Here is a 20,570-nt window from a genome sequence, read left to right as displayed (position 1 = left end):
CGAGAGAAAATAACATGCATCTACTCTCCACAAAAGCCAATGGGCAGGCCCCGGAAACGAAGAAGAGAAGATGTGCCACCCGAAGAAGCTCCAGACGTCCAGCCCGAGCCCAGTCCTCCCATTGATAGCTTCACCATACCGACATTTGGAGATGGCGGTTTACTTCCGAATACCGACCTCGCCTCTGACCTCTCTGGATTTCCGGATGTAGCCATGAACAACACATTCTCACATAGTATAATACCACCGTCTTATATCGAGAGCTTTGGACCTTTGCCAGCATACGAGGCCAGGTGAGTTTCATCCGGATTCTTGTCGTTCAACGTCTGACGTCTGGCCCAGTCATGGTATGGATCCAATAGACCCGTTGCTATGGGATCCGCCACTGAATGATTCGGATCTTACCCCTCAAGCCAGTTCTACGCCTGATCAACAAAGTACTGGCCCGTGCAGTTGCCTCTCTCTCAACTACCTTGCGCTTAGCGACCTTCAAGCCCTCAAAAACTTTGCGTTTCCTGCTGTCATTCCACGCATTCGACCCGCCCTCCAGACCGCGTCAACCATGATCAATTGTACCAAGTGCCCCATGGAACCTTTTAGCGCCATCCAAAACATGCAGTCCTTAACCGCTCTGCTTACCGCAATCGCGGAGCGCTTCCATAAAATACTCGCTGGAATCGATGCCGAAGCCATTCGACTCGAGGAAAGGCAGGAAAAGAAGACGTTTCGTGTGGGCGACAATAGTCCCGAGAACATGCATCTGCATACGGGAACGCTAGACTGTCCCATGGGGTACGATATAAATCTTGACCCCCAAGACTGGAAAAAGCTGGCGAAGCAAATGCTCAGAACAGAAGTAATTGGAGGCGGGCACAATCCGATGCCGCTTCTCGGGTTGGTAGAAGAACTGGAAAAGCGGCAACACAGATGGCACCACGATGTTAGCATGCATACTGAAGAGCGGAGGAAGCTTTTCGGAGCCGAGAATTTGTGCAGAAATAAAGGCGATGAAGCGATGTGTTTAAGGATGATTGGGCACATCCGGATTATGGTGGAGCAAATGAAATGGGAGTGAACGACATTGGGTTCTTGGTTTGAATTGTCGGCTGTTTATTTAGATGCTGGATATCCCTCGTTGAGCTTATGAGTTCTGCTTCATCGATCTATTGGTTTTTTTTAGTGAGCCTTGACTATAACTTCAACCTATATTGATCCCACCTCAACCGGAATCGCAAATGATGTCGGGAAGGTATGTCTCCATCAAGTCGGTCTGACAGCTAGGTGAAGACACTCATAAATCCTCCGTTTGTATATGCAACATGCGTGAACTCCATCCACAGTCCGCTGTTTGATATGACCTCTGATCTGGCATCTCGCTAGTACTTGAGGAACCTTACAGATCACCATCCCCAGTGTTTCATAGTTTGGGTATTCATAACCCATGGGCAAACGTACACACACACGGCGTAAACGAGCGCAGTTGTCGCAAGGAGAGACATTAGAAGGGGTGTGCGGAACATAGCCTTCTTCTCCTTCTACAGCCGAAGGTTAGCAGTACTCCGCATTGATACCTTGGCCATGCTCACCTCAGCGGGACCCTTTTCCAAATCTTTCGACCTTGACACAGCCTTGATCGACTTAATGGTGAGGGAAAAGTCCCCTTGCTGATCTCCGAAGAAGCTACTGCATGTTAGCGATCAAGAACAACGACGAAAATCCCCTCTTCTGGCACGCATACCTCCTCATCATGATACTGAACCGTTTGACGTTCTTCGTATCGAATTCCTTGGCTGTCTTCTTCTCTTTTCCGCGGTACGTCGGCTTAAGTTCTTTCCACGGAATGTAGACAAACGAGCTCTCCGCCTGCGCCGCATCCTCTGAAACAGTGAAATCGTACTCCCAGGAAATGGTCGCCTGCTCACGCCCGTTGTCTGGATTCCTTGGCAGCAACTCATCTTTTAGTATGAACGTGTAGCGCTTGCCATCCGATTTGCCTAGGTTGAGAATGATGCCATCGTAGTTTGAGACATCCCACGTCCTATCCTCGACTGTGGTGCGTTGACTTGCAAAGCCGGCTCCGCCCAGTGTTTTGATGTCGAGATGCCCGTGGAAGCGTGCTGCGGAATCTGATGTCTCCAGATACGACTGCGACTTTCCGCCGCGTACGCGATCGTCACTTGCGGTCCAGTCTGAGGCTTTCCATGGCCTGCGGATGGTCAGCCCCGCGTCCAGTCAGTCAGCGCACCGGAACTGTGCCTACTTCTCCCCGCCGAACAACACGAGTTCCTTGTCCTTGGCCATGTTGAATTAAGCACTGTTGGGACGGTGAACAACGTTAAGAGTTTAATCCATGAAGCCCCGGTCGAACTCATGATCTCATCAATTCCCCGATTCTAGCGTCCGTGCATCCGACCCGCTTTCGTTACCGGCGACAGCGGAGAACCACTCGAGTAGCCACAAGTTCCACAACCGTACCTTTACGTCCGTCGTGCACAACTTAACGACCTCGGCCATGGACTTCCGACCATTAGATCGCATGCTTGATACGGATGAATCGCTCAAAGACCAGCCATATCGCCCTTTCTACAACCTGTGGGCACCGAAACCCGTCTTGATCCATCAGTACGATCAAAGCCCCCGTGAATACGAGCGAGCGCGCAGCTAAGGGACTCAGGGCCAACGAATATGACCGCGATGCTTTTATAGAGAGACCGTGGCTCGGAGTTCTGCTATTCGACAACAACGCTTCTGACGCCAGGGACCATGCCGCAAATGAAAGGAGTAAGTGCTCAGCTGCAAAGATGCCGTGAAATGGGTTTGACGATGTGCGTAGCATTCTTATCGTGGCTGAGGCTGTCGGTGTACATGGCTATTGTCTCGGTTGCCATCATCTTGAACTTCCACCTGAAGTCAGAACTTACCGCTATTGGTGAGTTGCAATTCCCATCAGTAGAGCGAGGACATGCCCTGCACCCTCTGTTCTACTTTGTTGCACAGAACCGTGACAATCTGGTTATGGAATCACGAGCCTAATGACATCAACTGACTGGATCGTCACAGAACGAAGAATATCGCTTCCATTCGGTATTATTTTCTGGATCCTCTCGGTAGCTTGCCTGGGCTCTGGATTGGCGAACTATATCAAGACAGTGACCAGATACAGCCGACGCACGGCTTTGGTGCAAGCTGGATGGAAGACGCAGACAGTATTTACAGTGGTCGCGACAACTATTGTAGCGGCATGCATATTATTCCTATCTACGAACGCGCAGACGCGTCGATAGTCATATGAGTAAATGCCTGGAACTGGATGGCTTCAAAGAACGCCACGTCTGGGTTGGTCCTAGCTCCGCCGTACTCTTCTTAATATATTTCCTGCACACGAATCGTAACTGGTATCTCCTGTGGCTTGCCTACATCCTTATGACTATGCTGCTGGGTCGAGTAAAGCCCAAGTCACATCGTCGAGAGTGGTGTATATGAGTCCTCCCTCGAGCAGTTCGTCGCCCGCCTTGGCCACCTCCGCGGTATCGAGGCCTAGCTCAGAGGAGATGACCTGATAGTGAACGCCCTCGTTATTGTCGTTTGAATTTTGAAGGAATTTGTACACCTGTTGAGCCACTTTGCTGACCTTTCCGAGGTTTGGTGCAGCTCCGGTCTCCTGGACAGCACCATTCGCTTGAGCTGCACCGCCTGCATTCTCGGATGCACCCGGAGGTCCACGAGTATAGTATAGATGGACTGATGTGGCTTCGAGCAGGTGGTATTGTACTTCATTCATGTCCTCGACTGGGCGGATGATCTGCGCGTTGACATGCCGTCGGTCGTGGAAGCTCTTTAGCTTTCCCCAAGCTCGACAGTAGGCACCTTCTATGAGCTTTGATTTCAACGGACTGGTCTCCATAGCATCGGCATCGTTCCACTGCTTCACCTCGATGCTGCCTGTGCCGTCGTCAAGCTTGTATGTGATGTTCGTCGTTTGCGTGGCGATGTTGCGTATTTGCCCGATAAAGGTGAGCTACGAGATTTAGACCAAGTCTATAAGAACACCCATGCTAGACCTACCTGTGAGATCTTGTTGCCATCTATCTTGAAGTCGTCGCCATCAGGCTGTGCATCGAGGACCTGCTTAATGGTGACGGGCCGGAGTGTGTCTTGAGCATTTTCCTGCAAGTATCATTAGGTACAGATTGCGAAGAGCTATGTAACGGAGACTCACACGTCCTCTGCTGGGGCTATTCTGGCTGCCATCGGGCATGAATCCACCACCACCGCCGCCTCCGCCGCCACCGTACGAAGTATAAGAGGTCTCGTAGTTGTTGTAGCCTATGAATGTCAGTGAAAAACAGTCAATTTTGGATGGTAACATCGTACTCATTGTGTTCTATGCGTAGGGTGTGTTCTGGTGTTTGTCGCGCTGATCAAATGCTGCAGGTGGGGCGCAGAGACGCGACGAGACGCGTCCAGATGTGGTAGGCGCGACCCCACGTACGCCAAGATTTCATGGCCCGTGCGAGAATTTCGAAAGTTCGCTAACTTTTCAACCGTCCGCAACTCACGCTTTCACCACCGGCCCGCATATACTGCTGGGGTGATTCTCAATACACCGTACGAATACAGAAACGACCAATACGGCGGCCGACTACACTTGAAATCTCCCCGTCGCGCTGCACCAAGAATGGGCCCTCGCGCGGTCTCGCCGGCGCTGTCTGAGAATGAGTACGATATTGGTGCGGCGCTTTTCGGAGAAAACGAGAACAGCGTAAACGAGAAGGGATCTATTGAAGACCTGGGATTAGATCTGGAAGGTGGCAGCCAAGATGGTTCGGACGACGAGGCTTTCATCGCCGCGACGCAAGCTGCTTCCAACAGGAAGTCTTCAAACTTGAAGGGGCACACGGTCAAGAAAGGAGGAGGCTTCCAAGCAATGGGTTTGAACGCCTCACTGCTACAGGCTATCACGAGAAAGGGATACAAGGTCCCGACCCCTATACAACGACGCGCTGTGCCTCTCATTCTAGACCGGCAAGATGTAGTGGGAATGGCACGTACTGGATCTGGAAAGACGGCAGCGTTCGTGATTCCCATGATTCAAGCGCTGAAGACCCATTCGGCGAAGTTTGGTGCTCGTGCCATCATCATGTCACCTTCGCGGGAGCTGGCTTTGCAAACATTGAAGGTCGTCAAAGAACTGGGTCGCGGCTCTGATTTGCGGACTGTTCTCGTAGTCGGCGGAGACAGTCTCGACGAACGTATGTATCTTTCAACACAGATGCGGCGCATCAAATGCTGACTTGGGCATCAGAATTCAGCTCCATGACTACGAATCCGGATATCATCATTGCTACCCCTGGACGCTTCCTTCACTTAAAGGTCGAGATGTATTTGGATCTCTCTTCCGTAAGGTACATTGTGTTTGACGAAGCAGATCGCTTGTTCGAGATGGGTTTTGCGGCACAACTGGCAGAGATCCTTCACGCATTGCCAATGTCAAGACAAACTCTCCTTTTCTCGGCCACGCTTCCCAAATCCTTGGTTGAGTTTGCGAGGGCCGGCCTCCAGGAACCAAGGCTGATCCGTCTCGATGATTCCAAAGTATCGCCCGATCTGGAAAGTGCCTTCTTCATGGTGAAGAGCGGAGAAAGAGACGGAGCTCTCCTGTACTTACTGGATAAGGTTATCAAGTTAGCACCTGGTGAGACAGAGGCTGCAAAAAAAGCGAAGAAGTCGGAGACTGCAGGCGGAAGCAAGAAGCGCAAGCGGGCACCTGATGCTCCCAATCCTAGGGAATCTCCAACACCAAATTCCACAGTCATATTCGCAGCTACGAAGCACCGAGTTGAGTATCTGGCTAGTCTGCTGAAGACTGCAGGGTATCCTGTTTCCTACGGTAGGCATGTCTTGTTCGTTTCTCAACTTTACGCTAACGTCTCCTAGTGTATGGCAACTTAGACCAGACTGCTCGAAAAATGCAAGTTCAGGATTTCAGGGCTGGCTTAACAAACGTCCTCGTAGTGACCGATGTCGCTGCGCGTGGTCTGGATTTGCCATACCTTGCGAACGTTATCAACTACGACTTTCCTTCACAGCCTAAGATATTCGTACATCGCGTTGGAAGAACAGCTAGAGCAGGAAGGAAAGGTTGGAGCTACAGTCTAATCCGAGAGTCCGACGTGCCATACCTGATTGACCTTCAGTTATTCCTGGGTCAACCTCTCCTTTCTGAGAAGACCCCTGGGAAAAAGCCAAATTACGCCCAAGACGTAGTGGTGGGGACATTTATCCAAGACGAGCTTGAGCCTGAGGTCGAGCTTGTCAATAGACTACACGAGGATGACGAAGATTTGGCCAATCTTCAGATTGTAGCGGGTAAAGGTGAAGCCCAGTACACAAGAACGAGGAACTCCGCCAGTAGCGAGTCCGTGAAGCGCGCGAAACAGCTGTTGTCAGCACGCAGTCTGTCGAACACACATCTCCTATTCAGTGACGACGTGCACGACACGTTGCGTGAGAAAGAGAAGATGCTGGAGCGAATCAGCTCCTTCCGACCCACAGAGTCAATATTCGAGATCGGACACCGTGGCACGACCAGTGAAGCAGCTGAGATCATGAAAAAAAGAAGGCAACAGATAGATAAGATGAAACAGAAGCAAGCGACCCGGCCTAGCGATATGTCCGATGGCTCGTACGGAAGATTAGCGCCGTCGGAGGATGCGGACGTTCTCAGCGTGGCTTCAAAAGACGAAGCGGATCTCGAAGATGCGGACTTGGCGTCTGAATCAGACGATCTCGAAATCTCCGTTTCGCAGCCAACCGCCCGAAACGCGAGTAACGATGATTGGCAGAAGTCCGAGTTCTTCATGTCGTATGAACCGAAAGGTGTGAACGCAGCTGAGGAACGAGGATACGGTGTTCACACAGGGTCGTACAACACGGCTCAACAAGCTTCCAACTTCGTTGAGAGCGCCAGGGCGGCGCAAATGGATCTCACGAATGATGAAGTACGGGGTTTTGCTGAAGCCAGCAAGGCTAGGGGTATGCGTTGGGACAAGAAGTCCAAGAAGTACGTTGCCAAGGCAAACGACGAGGATGGCTCCAAAGGAGCAAAGATGGTCGTGGGTGAGAGTGGTCTCAAGATCGCTGCCAGCTTCCGCAGCGGGCGGTACGATGACTGGCGCAAATCGAACAAGATCGGTCGTCTGCCACGTGTCGGTGAATTAGAGAAGCCAAGCCACGCGGCTGCTCATGGTGGTGGTCGCCACTACAAGCACAAAGCGGAAAGGGCACCCAAAGAAGCCGATCGATACCGAGACGACTATCATACCCAAAAGAAGAAAGTTACGGAGGCGAAGGACAAACGCATTGGGAAATTCAAGGATGGTGGCGCCAGGAATGAGCTCAAGGGCGTCGACGATGTCCGCAAACAACGTCAACTGGAAGAGAAACGGAAGGCAAAGAACGCCAGGCCCTCCAAGAAGCGAAAGTTTTAGGCTTAAGCCTAAGTCAATATATCGTCTCATTCTTGCATTAGTTGCGACTAGAGCGCATGTTTCACACGCCATAGACGGCCACATCTTCGGCCAAAATTGAATCTGAACCTGATCCTCAGCCTTACCAGACGCCATCGGTACGTACCGAGCGCCTTGTACTACCGTGCGGCGCAGAGACTACAGTAGAATAGGGCGGCATCGGGACTGCCTGGCGCCGTGAAGCGTCCCACACGGGCTTACATCTCTCACCGCCCAAACACATGCTTACCGTCATCATCTCCACCCAACAAACCCTCGCAGTCCCACACATCGGATTCGAGCCTCCTGTTGCACGGATGGGTGTGCAAATATCGGTCATTCGCTAAGATGGACATGCTAATTTCGCAGTATGCAGTCCTCGGCAGATAGAATTACCAATAATGATACGAGACCCGAACTTGCATGGCGATTGGGGACTTCTCGCATGTTCCGTAGGTGCATAGATATCGCCCGGATATTGCACAGTGGATAATAAAACGAACGCGACTGCAGACCCCCATCTGACAGTGTGTCACTCCAGGATGTGCCATTCGGTACGGGCGCAGATATCCGATATATCGCCGTCCGTTGTATTGGCTCGCGACACCTCGAAACGACGCAAGAACGCGACGATTGTGGCGAAGACGCGTGCTGCCACCTTGACTAGAGTTGACACTGACAGCAGCCGACTATTAGCGGCGTTCGCTAGGTTTAACGTGGCACCACGTAGACTGTCACGATAGCCTCGAAAACCCTGATTCAATGTCGGTCTTTTCAGACTACCGCAGATGGGTCCATACACTTGGCCTGGGCCATGACTTACGTACAGCAACATTGACCAGCATCAAGGTTCTTCTAAGCGATTTTCTAAAGAAAGAAGAAAGAAGAAAGCGGACGAGGATGACGTGCCGTGCCATGTGCAAGTGCCTTTTACCCGCGCCTGCAAGGAGAATTTCATTTGCGACGCTTCCGGGGCGGCAGTGGACCGGGGGTATGCTAGCAGGTCAATAATTTCCAAGTTCGAAGGAGTATTTTCTGCGGAGCTCCCCCATTAGGGCTAAGAGCAAAGTCGGCCGGGCTTCGAGAAGACGCCACGAACGTACAGGTTTCCGCATCTGGACGCAAACGTACGTTGGCTGAGGGGTCGTTGGATCACGTGGATGCCGAATCTCTCGATTCAGTCTCCTCGCCCAAGCCACTATGCAGTTTTCCAGCATGTTGAAGTCTCCGATGTTCGTCCCGCACTGCCTCATTGGCACCGATTTCAGGGTAATACCTGCATTGCAAAGGTACAGATCATTTAAATGTTCAAACCTAGATCCAGTGGTCCACGTTCACACAATTCTACTCCAACGCTGCCATCGGACACATGAAGTCTACGGCATCGGCAATAAAAGATAATCACCTAAACGAGAGTAGGGGAGGCCGGTCTTAAGCGAAGATGGGCCGGCCAAGGAAGTATGGCTCGACTAGACCTACGCGACACCACGCTACAACTGATTTACTCCTCGGAAATTTACCGTTCTGTCACGCGACATGGCCAGGAAGGCCCCGCACGAGGATTGCTCGCTCGTGCCGATAGGTTTGCCATGTTGACGCGGCGGATTGCGTCGGACGTTTCTAACCCACAACAATTACGATGCGTGTACGAAATAATGCCGAGGTGAGGTCGTTTGGCCAGGGTGTACTACGCTATGTATGGAGGAAGAATTTCGCCAACCGATGGATGTGGACGGCCCGCACCCAGTCAATCGAAGCATGGCGCGTGCTTACCGGGGGAAAACATTGGCTTGTGGCCTTCAATAAGCACCCCGGTCAGCGCTGAGCTACTTTTGGCACAAACGTGGGTTCGCAGATCGCGCGGTTGAATCCGTACCTTTGCGCCCCTGAACCCGACACGGATCCTGGGATGCGCATTCGAGGGGCATGACGTTTGCGCAGACTCGAACCGCTCGCACTGCAGCATGTCGTGCTTTTACTGCCAGTATCCGCTGCATAGTCTCCGCAGAAGGAGCAGTTCGAGAAGACACTACGACAGCAAACGATCTACCGACAACAGGGCTCCGCGGAGAGGTTTCGCAAGGCACGACTTTCCCGCATGCTCGTCCGTCGGCTGGCCACTTTGCAGCCTCGTCTGAGGATCCAACAGAAATGAGACAATAAATGATCTAACGCTGACCTTCTATTAGCGGTGTTTTCAATATTCCCGCTGCCGTTTTTGGCGCATGCTGCTGAAAAGGCTAAAATCCCGGTCTGGCAGGGCTTCCACGATGCTCGCAAAAGTTCCGTGCGGCTAGGCTCGCTGTGTGGCACGGCCGCCGGACTGTGAACAAAGACCACGTTTTCTCAGCACTACCGTCTTCCTTTTTCATAAGCGAACGCCCGGAGACGCAGCTTACACATGCCATGTTGCGGGCCCGGAGTAGCTGGCGGCCCTTGGCGGCGTTGGATGTCCCCATATGTGCGTGCGTCCGTTGCTCGTTCTCGAGCTTCCAGAATCGCGATCGAAGCATGCAACAGCCGGCTAAGCGAGCAAGGACAGACAAGGGCTACGACTTCATGCACCTATATGTGTATGTGTTCATAGAACAGCGCAAAAGGCAGGCGCCATTCCAAATGACAGAGCGGAGTCACGACGACCACGGGACACCATGGGCTTCGTCGGCGTTGCTATTCTTGTCCGCAGCCAATCTATTCCGCCCTCTATCCTCAGCGGCGGGTTGATAGAGATCGCTAGGGTCATGCACCCGCATCTCCGATCTCAAGCTTCTTACTGAAAAGTGTGCAGCGCGCAAAACCTGGGAGGCTGCTCGTCAGGCCCTCTGTCGTACCTGCAAGTGTGCTGACGACACTTATGTGAAGCCATGGGCTATCGTCATTGGTCGCTGTAGCGCCAGCTATGCTATGAGGCGCGCCCCTAGGATCATTGTTGCCGTCACATGCATCACTCTTCACGTTGCGAGATTCGACGATAATTTCCACGAGAGATATCACAATATGTGTGCCACCGCAAGGCTCGGCGCGGCTCCACAATGTCCAAGCTTCCCGGACGCATGAATCAGGGCAATCTCCGCAGCGGACGTTTCTGGGTGATCGTCGGCGGCGACCGGGGTCGCATACACCACGCCGGAACATTATGGGCGAGATTGCACGTCTGCTCGATGTGACGACAAGCCACACCTATAGTTTGGCAACTATGATCACCATTTCGCATAGCGCATAAGACTGGCAATCGTTATTTAGAGATAGACTTTGCTCTTCCTGGTGCAGCAGCAATAAAGAATACGCCGAGTACGAGCACCATGGTGCTGGCTCGCATAAAGCGAGAATCATTAGACTGCGGCGAGACCGCTGATGGACGGCCTGCACACTACGCATTGGTGTTGCTCTACACACGAGCCGGTTGAGAAGCCATGTCATATGTGGCATGCTTCGCGACCGTCGACCACGTGGAAAGAAGCGCGGGCCCCTCGTGATACGGATGTGCAGCGCGGTCCTGAACGTCGAAACCGTGATGCCATAGAGTTGCTACCACACAGCCACATGATTCGGCAGGAAATGGACGAGACTGAGACTACCATGGCGCCCCATGGACAAGGGCAGACCGGGGAGTCGTGCCGAGGGCATGAAAAACGACGGCGGCACATGCAGCTGTAGTGTCTGCCTCCGGGCGGCACAGTAAATGCTAAGTCCCGTCCGTTGGACGCCCACCAGCGCCGGCGCGGTGTAGTCAGCTATTCACTGCCAGTTGTAAAATTACAGCTCGACTTTCAGCAGCTACCAAGGCGGCTGCCACTGCATCGGAGCTTTGTGTGAAGGCACACTCCAATGGCGGCCGGACGGGAGAGTTTGTGGCCAATGGCCCACGCCCCAAGACAGGTCGCCAGCGCTTCGAGGGCACTCGTGCTGGCGATATGGGAAGGGTTCAAGCCCCATCCGCAGGGCGGGTGGATCGACGCAGTGGCTGACGCCGTGCCATATCCGTTTCCGCATATTCTGCACGCAGAGGTCGGGCGCGCAGTTGCAGCGACGACATTCGAGACCCTGCCTGCTTCGGTGCCGGCAGCAGCCCGGACGAGCGTACCCACGCGCAGGCGAGGCCGCTCTCTGGGCACCGGGAGCGCCATCTTGACAGGCGTGCCAGTCGTCCGGGCCTGTCACTGGAACCACCTTTCGCGGCGGCCATGATTGGCAGCGCCGGTGGCCAGCGAGGCGACTGGACTCTATGGAGCACTGAAGAGGCGCCTGACATGCAGCAGCCCACACACGAGGCCCGCTCGCGCTGTCGGGCCTTCCGGCGCTGGGGACGCGGCCTGTCCAAATCATCGACGCCCGCCGCCGTCGACGTCTCGATTTGCCCTCGTCGAGCGCAGCAGCGCCTCGCTAGCAATCGCTAGCCGGGCGGTTTGCTCTGCAGGGGATGCTGGTGCGCATACGCGAGCCCTCCAGGCCGCTCCCCTTCCTGGTGCCGCGGGCCATGGCCCATTGCCCATGCATCTTGTCCACGCCATGCGGCCGCGGCTGCGCGACTCTTGGGACAGGCGGCATGCTTTGTCAAAGAACCATCAGCCGAACAACGAGCCAGCATGCCGTCGCCCACGCCGCCCCTGCCAGCCCGAGCTGCCCATAGCCCGGCGCTCGCTGTGGCCCCGTGCTGTGGCTGTCATCCATCGCCTGCACCCACGGCAGGGATGCCCACATAGATCTGTGAGCAGAAGCTTGAGAATCGATCGAGGTTATTACTGGAGGATCTCCGCCGAGCTAGCCAGAGATTCTCTCTCCTGCGTTCAGTGCTGCTCGCACGCACCACTGACCATTGGCTCTGTCATCCGCTCTCTCACCTCTTCTCCGACCACCTCCCCCAGCCCTGTCGCGACGGACTGGCTCTGGCTGTTCCCTGCCACGACGGGAGGCTCGCGTGCTTCTTACGAGAGCCGCGCTGAAACAAGTCCTCCGACCGCACTGATCTTGAACGGACATTTCCAAAAAGGTACCGACGACTTTCCTTTCTCCGCCTTGAGCGCCTATCCCTGCCCGGACTTCGTAATTCGACGGATGTTTCTGATTCTCCGTGAGGGGCACCATATGTAAATGTTTTGGCGATTTCGGTCTTCTCTTATGTGTGTTTTCTGCATGTTGTCGTTGTAAAGGTCCCAAGAACGTCACTTACCTGTACTCGACATGCAGACGCAACAACCCCCCATTTTCGAATCGTACCAACCACGGAAACTGAGCAGGTCCACGGATCCATTCAACATACCAACTATTCACACTGAGCATTGCGCTCCAGCTGCAGCCGCAGCGTTTGAGCACTGCGCTGGTCGAGCAATGCAGAGTCTGTCCTTACCTCCTCCGACTTCACTTCCTTCCTCGCCATTCGGGCGATATCAAGAACTGGGAAGCGGTCTGGTAAAGTTTCCACCACAGTTCAGTCCCGGTAGGCCTGAGCAGCACAGCTACCCATCTCCTCCCATGTCCGATTCTCTTTCGCCCGCTCGCCGACCAGCCCACGTTGTCGAACCCGAAGGACATCCATACCCACCGCGTCTGCACGAGCCCCGTCCGCATCCACCACAGTCGTCGTTGCTTGACCCTCGATCGGCCACTGTTCCACAGCACATCACGCAACAGCGTCCGTTGTATCCTGGAGAATCCCAACACAGGGGTCCACCAATGCACTATCAGCAAGCCCGCGCTCTTGACCCTGTCTACGGATCTGTGCATGTTCCGCAGAACTACGTATATGGCTATCACCCTCCTAATGCTCCTCCGTATCTTGGAAGCCAAGGTGTGGGTCCAGGTCCCCAAATCCAGCAAGGCGCAATCATAGCACCGCAACCATTGAGGCAGGCGAAGCCAGCAAGAAGAACCAAGGCGCATGTGGCTTCTGCGTGTGTCAATTGCAAGAAGGCGCATCTGAGCTGTGACGTCCAACGCCCCTGCGGCCGGTGTGTAGCTTCTGGGAAGCAGGTCAGTAAAACCATAGCATCTTGACATGCTTTGGTTCGCTCTCACGAAGGCAATCATCTCTGACATGAATTTAGGATACATGTAAGGATGTACAGCACAAAAAAAGGGGACGACCGAGGCTGAGGGACGACAAAGAGTTTGGAAGGACCGAGGAAGCTCGCACGGCGTCTACGCAACTTCTAGGATCGTTACCACAGTCCGGGCCTGACACCTTCGGCCAACAGTCTCCTTTCGCGACCGTCCCACGAGCGCCCGAGCCATATCGCGTGTTGACGTCGACGCGTGAGGAAGAGAGCTCGAAAGCTCGTCTACAACCAGCCGCTATTACCACGGCGCATTCGCCTCGAGTGGGTAGTTTTGGCGGGATAGTAGCTTCGCCATATTCTGAGGGGCCCAATCTAGCGTATCAGTCTCTGCCCGTAGCATTTCTCGATCTGGACCTCGTCATTCAAAAAACCAACCAAGCTTTTCAAGATCTCATCGGGTTTCTTGGCGATGCTCGCGGTAAAACTTTGGTGGAGTTGCTTGAAATGCGGCAGCACGATGTCCTGCAGCAGCTGCGCACCGAGTTTCGGATGGAGCGTGATGAGCGCGAGCCCACTTATATGGCGCCTATTACACCGGTTGGACAGGATCCTATGCAGCCCGTCCTGCAATCGGTTGCGGACAAGGACGTCGACCAAGTCAGCCACGGATTTACGCAGAGGTCCGTGCTTCTCAATTTCCGTCTACCTAACGGTCAGTATCAATCTCTTCAAACGCAGATCCGACTTGCGAAGACTTCGTTGTACTTTGTGACGCTGGTGGTCCATACACCTCCCAGGCCTGCAGGTCCGCAGCTTTTGACAAAGCAATTGGCTCCTCCAACACCGGTCCGCAGTTCCCAGACCATGTCAGCTCCTACGAATGCACCGCCCGGGGAATTCGGCACGTACGCTCTGCGACCAAACTCGTCTGCTGGTTCCGCTCCGACATCCCCCTATTTCAACTTTAAATCGGTCAGAACATCGCTTCCGACCATCAGTTCCAGCTCCTACGGGGGTAGTCCCTCCTACGGCTACCCTCCAACAGCTGGTCCCGAGCAGGGATATTTTCCGACTTATCAGCCGCTATCCCAGCCGGGAGCGTACCCCTCTGGCTACCAGCCTGCGTCGAGGACAAACTCTGTTGCGTCCGAGGCCCAGCGCGGGCCGGCTCACCCTGCTCGACTGGAGGGGCTACAACTACCGCCAATTCGCACCACGCCTGCTCTAGGGTCGCCCTTGGCGCAGAACTTTGGTGAAAACGCACGATTGCGTCGGCGTGCTTCTCCTTCGAGCGCAGAAGCGAGACCCGATACGCCAGATACCGGAAAACGAAGACGCCTAAACATACACGAAGTACTGGAATGACAAACGAAAGCAGACGGCTCAACAGCATGTATCATCCATTAGACGACTGTAATACATGATTGCTGTAATGGTCTTTTTTTCGATCCGTGAAAGGGAGACTTGTATATACGTACCTTTTGGTTCTCGACGAGGCCGGCCTTGTCATGCGCGCTTGAAACACAACGACTTGGAGCGCAACCCCGTTACCCTATGTTTGATTTACTTTCTTTTTCCTCCCTTGCATCTTGGAGGCGTCTGTCGTTATAGCATGTTTAGTGGCGGGACAGCAGAGATACCACGGGCATCTTCATTTCATTCGTTAGACTTTAGTCCCAGATTGTTTTATCACCTCCCGAATATGTCGATATCGCTTTCGCTATCGAGTGCGTACATCTTGGAGAAAGGGCCTCAGGAAGAGCTGCGATGGGTCTGTTGCAAGAGGGGAAAGTGGGCGACGATGACCGCGAGGGCATGCGTCAGTGCGTCCGTGGGACAGCACGTGGGTGGCTTCTTGCGGACAGAAAAGCCGCGCTGGCTTGTCCGGGTCGTGATTGGCCTTCGGAGAATTTCGATCGATCGCCATGCCCTGCGTGCCTCATCAGATCTCAGGAACCAAACTCGGCCAGGAGGAAGTTTGGAAACAACAAGGAGTACAGTGAAGGGACGGGACGGGCGACGGACTCTGTATACCCTTTTTTCTCTTGTTCAGTAGAATGTAACAATAGGAAGAAACGAATGAGACGGCAAATGCGTGTGGATGGGAGGCTTATCGTCATCTGCGCAGCTGGCTGAGTAACGTTACAACGGCTACCTTACCCTCGCACAAGCTGGAATTCTGGCACGTTGATGCGGAGTGTTTCATAGGAATGATTTACTTTAGACTTACGCGAGGCCTGTAGCGCTGCTCATCATCAGACCATGCGGAAGAATCTTTAGCCGATTATAACAGACCTGAGGTATAACTCAGAGCAGCACAGCTGAACAGACCTCGGGCCAGCTACAAGCCTGCCAGCTAACAAGGCATTAATTAGCAGATCAACCAGATAACCGTGTGTCTTAGGGTAGCTCGCTCTATAATATGTACTTCAAGTGCTGACTTGATACTGCATGGCCGACTTCCACATGGACGCGAGAGGCATAGTCGACCCTCGTACGTATCTCGGCATGGTACGCAACAGTCATTTGTCTTCTTCTGATTCACAACACATAGAGGTCGCTGCGAATTATTTGATGAAATGTCGATGGTGTCTCTTTAGTATGCACGGCTTGTCGAAACAAGCTTCGTGAGTGTATCATATGCTACAAGGGTGTCCTTAACCACGTGCTGCACGCAATGGGCACCTAAACCTGAGCGCCATGGCACACCTTGTTCAACTCCACGCTATACAGCAGCCTTATCCACTACTGAGTAAGAAACCCATGCCCGTGAACGCCATGCCCGAAACAGACCCTTTTCGATGAGCAGCAACCTAGCCTACGACCTTCAGCTTCTTCTTTTTCTTCTTGCCGTCCTCGGGACCCTTGCCCTTCTGGAAGTCCCTCCAGCTGTTGATGCGGGTATCTCGCGTCTTCTCCCATGCATCCTCGTGCTCTCTCTTGCGCTTCCGCTCCGCAATTTCTTCCTCCTCCTTGCGTTGCGCCCGTCCCTCCTCCCGCATCTGCGCCTCCATCTGCCGCCTCCTCCGCTTCTCATTGTCCATGATGACCCACGTCGTCTTCTCCCGCCATGCTCTCGCAAACTCATCGCCGCGCGTCTCCTCGTCGTCAGCCGTAAGCTTGCGCTCGCGCATCAGCAGCATGCGCGCGTCAGAAATGTGCTCTTCTAGCTCCGCACGCAGCTTCTCGTCCATAAGCGTGGTCTGCGCCTTCTTCAAGCGGTCAAAGGCTTCCGGCGCTTTGGGGTTTGTAGTCTTGTCAGGATGTATGAGGAGCGATTTGTTGCGGTAGGTTTTCTTGATGTCGGATTCGGGGACACCGGGCTGGAGATCCAGCACGGCGTATGCGTTGAGCTTGAAGACGGCAAGGATACGGTCGATTTCGCCATCCTGTGTATGTGAGTATAGTTGTCAACGATCTGAGACCTGTCGGCGCGCAGAAACGCAACAGACATGCTATGCGATGATGGAGAAGTAACGTACCTTGTCCAGCTCCTTGCCGGCAGCCATAAGCTCGGCTTCAATGTCTGCATCCTCATTACCCATGATGTTGTTGTTTGTGGGTGTAGCGAATGTAATGTGGTTGTCTTGGTCCTTTCTGGTGAGAGTGAGCGGACCTCCGAGCACTACGAGCAGTTCCCCGCCGTCTGGCCGCGCACGGGCCTTGGAGATCTTCGTCTCCAAAATTTTTGGCCGCGGTTTCGCATAATCACCATAATTCACTATTCACGTCAACATGGTATGTTGCCTCTGGAATAATGCTACAGACTGTATGCTAATTGTAATAGGTCGCGCCTGGCATCACAGGCCGTACCAGGCCGACGAAGGTGAAGAAACAGGCAGGTGCGCAGAAGAGAAAGCGCGAGGATGTAAATGTCGAGCAGCTGGATGAGGCAGTCGCCGAACTTGTGAGTGCCGCGAGTACACTTTCGACGTGGTTTACGCAGACCAACTGACTTCGGTAGGACCTCAAAGATGGCTCATACAAGGACTTTACCGACCTTCCACTCTCTGGCGCAACCAAAGCCGGTCTCAAGTCAGCGCATTTCTCCATGATGACGGATATTCAGGCGAAAGCGATACCGATTGCTCTGAAGGGACATGATATACTGGGAGCAGCAAAGACCGGCAGTGGAAAGACTTTGGCCTTCCTCATCCCCGTCCTCGAAAATTTATATCGATTACAACACATTGGACCAGATGCTGGCTTGGGCGCGTTGATTATCTCTCCAACGCGCGAACTCGCTATACAGATCTTCGACATCTTGCGTAAAATAGGCAAGCACGGCCACATGTTCGCAGCTGGTCTTGTCATAGGCGGAAAGAGTTTGGAGGCCGAACGAGAGGCTCTCACTAGGATGAACATCTTGGTCGCCACACCCGGCCGAATACTGCAACACTTGTCGCAAACCGTCGCATTCAACGTGGACGACCTCAAGATGCTCGTCCTGGACGAAGCTGATCGCATCCTCGATATGGGTTTTCAGAGAGACGTTGACGCTATACTAGAGTATCTTCCGAAGGAGCGCCAGACCATGTTGTTCTCAGCCACGCAGTCCAGGAAAGTCTCCGACCTGGCACGCTTAAGTCTACACGAACCGGAATACGTCTCCGTGCACGCCGAGGATAAATCAGCCACACCGAAGACCCTGCAGCAGAACTACTTCGTCTGCCCCGTCGAGGAGAAGCTGGACATGCTGTGGAGTTTCATTCAAGCTAGCAAAAAGAGAAAGATCTTATGTTTCTTCTCATCAGCGAAAATGGTCCGCTTTGTATACGAATCTTTCCGCCATATGCAGCCAGGTATCCCACTACTACACCTCCACGGCCGCCAGAAGCAAGGGGCTCGGCTGGATGTCACCACGAAGTTCGCGAACGCCAAATTTTCCTGTTTGTTTGCTACGGATGTTGCAGCGCGTGGTCTTGACTTCCCCGCTGTCGATTTCGTGATTCAGGTGGATTGTCCCGAAGACGTGGACACTTACATTCACCGCGTCGGTCGAACTGCGCGCTATAACCGAGAGGGACGTGGTGTCTTGTTCCTAGCACCAAGCGAGGAGGAAGGTATGCTGAGACGCCTCGAGGCCAAGAAGGTGCCTGTCGAAATCATCAACGCCCGGCAAAAGAAGAAGCAGTCTATCAAGAGCCAGTTGGTCCACATGTGCTTCAGAGACCCCGAACTGAAATACCTCGCACAAAAGGCCTTCATCACATACACCAAGTCTTTGTACGTGCAAAAGGATAAAGAGGTTTTCAATATCAAGAACTACGATCTAGAAGCCTTCGCCGCTAGTCTGGGTCTTCCAGGTGCACCGAAGATCAGGTTCCTGAAGGACGACGACGAGAAGAAGAGGAAACATCAATCTCGGCAAGAGCTCGAGGTCTCTGCTTCGGACGATGAAGAAGAGGAGCCATCAGGCAAGAAAGCCAAGACTGTGCGGACGAAATATGACCGCATGTTTGAGAGGCAGAACCAAGATGTTCTTGCAGACCACTACAAAAAGCTTGTTCAGGATGGAGAGACGGAGGATGGATCAGATGAGAATGACTTCACTGGCGATACACAAGCCGGCAACGACGAAGACGACTTCCTTGCTGTCAAGAGAAGAATACCAGCGGACGAAGAAGGGGCGACTGCGGAAGGCGCAGAGCACGACGACCCTACCGCTCCTAAAGGGAAGGTCATCAATCTGGCCGGTGCATCTCAACCCCTTATCGTTGACAGCAACCGCCGCGAGAAGCTGCTTAAGTCCAAGAAGAAGCTCCTCAAGTTCATGGACATGGGCAAGAAGCTCGTTTACGATGACGAAGGTAACGCTCATGAAATCTACGAGCTTGAAGACGAGGATGGCTTCCGAGCGAAGGGCCTGCCTGAAGAGCAACGGCAGAAATTCCTCAACGCAGAAAGGGACGCTGTTGCCCAGGCTGATGTGCTGGACAAGGCAGCAGCGAAGGCGAAGAGGAAGGAGAAGGCACGGAAACGGAAGGAGCGAGAAAAGGGTGAGATGGATGGGGGTGATGATGAAGGAGGCGTGGAGATTGCGGATGCGGACGAGGATGCTCTTGCCAACTTCAGGGCGGATGCCGCTTACAGTGACGATGATGAAGACAACGAGCAACCTCAAAAGCAGAGCAAGAAATGGTTCCAGTCAGATTCTGAAGAGGAAGCTGCACCTAGCAAGAAGCGGAAGAAGGCAAAGAGCGCCCGGCACGTGGAGGAGCCGCAAACGCTGGAGGACATGGAGGCATTGGCAGCAGACTTGCTATCCTGACGTTGGTCAGGTTAGTCTACGATATGCATGCACTAGTAAATTCTCACGGTGGTTATATTGTATCCCGAATTTATCACTTTAGCCAAGCCTTGTCCTATACGCTATCTTAAGTGCTCTCAGATATAGGGTGCAATTGCCGAAGAAGTTCATCGGATGCGTTCCACTACCGTGCTTAAAAGGCGTATATTTGCTCATGTTATGCCCGGGACCCACCAGCGGAAATAAATATGAGGTCTTGGATACATTGTGTATGCATCTGGAACCCTTGGCAACTGTGTCTTTCTACACTGCTCCGAGCGCTGTGGTAGCCTCTGGATTCATCATACGACACTCGTAAACAAAGACGCGAAGCAATCCCTCCTAGCACGGAGCAACCCGCCCCATCATCGTACACTTGCCCATCTATTGCAGACAGACCCAATGCTTCGCCTCTAGCCGCTGACTCGCAGCTCAGTGGATCTCCTATATCGACGGCTCCAGCCCCGTTCCCAAGCGCCCGGTAGTCAAAAGTCCCAAAAAAAAACAAGCTTCACTAGCTAAACGATCGTCTCCCGCGCCGTCAGTCTGGAGCCTCACTCTTTGGGACGCTACGTCTGCCTAACGCGATTGATACATGCCCACATCGGGACTCAGCCGGCGCACCTGCCACACATGTGGCAAACGTCAAACGGCGCCCCAAGGGAATTAAGTTTACGCTTCCCCCTTCCGCGCGCTGCCACCACTGCACGCGCGGCTCGTAACAATGCGTAGCGTAAGGCGCGCTCCTTCGGTCCTTTGTTCAACTTTGTTGGTGGC

The 20,570-nt window shown here is 53.5% G+C and overlaps 8 protein-coding genes across 8 annotated transcripts; 5 read left to right on the top strand and 3 right to left on the bottom strand.

Annotated features, from left to right (window-relative positions):
• Nucleotides 1-39: 39 nt before the first annotated feature.
• On the top strand, nt 40-1,075 carry N0V89_005181 (uncharacterized protein; the record flags this gene model as incomplete). The annotated part of the gene is made up of 2 exons (XM_056213959.1): nt 40-293; nt 343-1,075. The coding sequence occupies 2 exons, from the start codon at nt 40-42 to the stop codon at nt 1,073-1,075; spliced, it is 987 nt and encodes a 328-aa protein (XP_056071226.1).
• A 460-nt stretch (nt 1,076-1,535) lies between these two features.
• Nucleotides 1,536-2,301, bottom strand: N0V89_005180 (uncharacterized protein; the record flags this gene model as incomplete). Its single annotated transcript, XM_056213958.1, has 3 exons — nt 1,536-1,680; nt 1,739-2,206; nt 2,261-2,301. 3 exons carry the CDS (start codon nt 2,299-2,301, stop codon nt 1,536-1,538), a joined length of 654 nt encoding a protein of 217 aa, XP_056071225.1.
• Nucleotides 2,302-2,512: 211 nt separating this feature from the next.
• On the top strand, nt 2,513-3,284 carry N0V89_005179 (uncharacterized protein; the record flags this gene model as incomplete). The annotated part of the gene is made up of 4 exons (XM_056213957.1): nt 2,513-2,622; nt 2,675-2,781; nt 2,834-2,929; nt 3,061-3,284. 4 exons carry the CDS (start codon nt 2,513-2,515, stop codon nt 3,282-3,284), a joined length of 537 nt encoding a protein of 178 aa, XP_056071224.1.
• Nucleotides 3,285-3,427: 143 nt separating this feature from the next.
• ssb2 (Replication factor A protein 2) lies at nt 3,428-4,378 on the bottom strand (the record flags this gene model as incomplete). Its single annotated transcript, XM_056213956.1, has 4 exons — nt 3,428-4,018; nt 4,066-4,167; nt 4,220-4,326; nt 4,375-4,378. The coding sequence occupies 4 exons, from the start codon at nt 4,376-4,378 to the stop codon at nt 3,428-3,430; spliced, it is 804 nt and encodes a 267-aa protein (XP_056071223.1).
• A 300-nt stretch (nt 4,379-4,678) lies between these two features.
• DBP10 (ATP-dependent RNA helicase dbp10) lies at nt 4,679-7,490 on the top strand (the record flags this gene model as incomplete). Its single annotated transcript, XM_056213955.1, has 3 exons — nt 4,679-5,252; nt 5,306-5,890; nt 5,938-7,490. The coding sequence occupies 3 exons, from the start codon at nt 4,679-4,681 to the stop codon at nt 7,488-7,490; spliced, it is 2,712 nt and encodes a 903-aa protein (XP_056071222.1).
• A 5,346-nt stretch (nt 7,491-12,836) lies between these two features.
• Nucleotides 12,837-14,869, top strand: N0V89_005176 (uncharacterized protein; the record flags this gene model as incomplete). The annotated part of the gene is made up of 2 exons (XM_056213954.1): nt 12,837-13,478; nt 13,553-14,869. 2 exons carry the CDS (start codon nt 12,837-12,839, stop codon nt 14,867-14,869), a joined length of 1,959 nt encoding a protein of 652 aa, XP_056071221.1.
• A 1,448-nt stretch (nt 14,870-16,317) lies between these two features.
• Nucleotides 16,318-17,049, bottom strand: spf31 (DnaJ sub C member 8; the record flags this gene model as incomplete). Its single annotated transcript, XM_056213953.1, has 2 exons — nt 16,318-16,893; nt 16,987-17,049. 2 exons carry the CDS (start codon nt 17,047-17,049, stop codon nt 16,318-16,320), a joined length of 639 nt encoding a protein of 212 aa, XP_056071220.1.
• A 190-nt stretch (nt 17,050-17,239) lies between these two features.
• On the top strand, nt 17,240-19,775 carry DBP4 (ATP-dependent RNA helicase dbp4; the record flags this gene model as incomplete). The annotated part of the gene is made up of 3 exons (XM_056213952.1): nt 17,240-17,242; nt 17,292-17,411; nt 17,469-19,775. 3 exons carry the CDS (start codon nt 17,240-17,242, stop codon nt 19,773-19,775), a joined length of 2,430 nt encoding a protein of 809 aa, XP_056071219.1.
• Nucleotides 19,776-20,570: the final 795 nt, after the last annotated feature.

Source organism: Didymosphaeria variabile (genome assembly GCF_027946475.1).
Source record: "Didymosphaeria variabile strain IMI 356815 chromosome Unknown scaffold_4, whole genome shotgun sequence".
Lineage (NCBI taxonomy): Eukaryota > Fungi > Ascomycota > Dothideomycetes > Pleosporales > Didymosphaeriaceae > Didymosphaeria > Didymosphaeria variabile.
The sequence above is the reverse complement of the archived record's forward strand: the minus strand, read 5'-3'. Positions and strand labels throughout refer to the sequence as shown.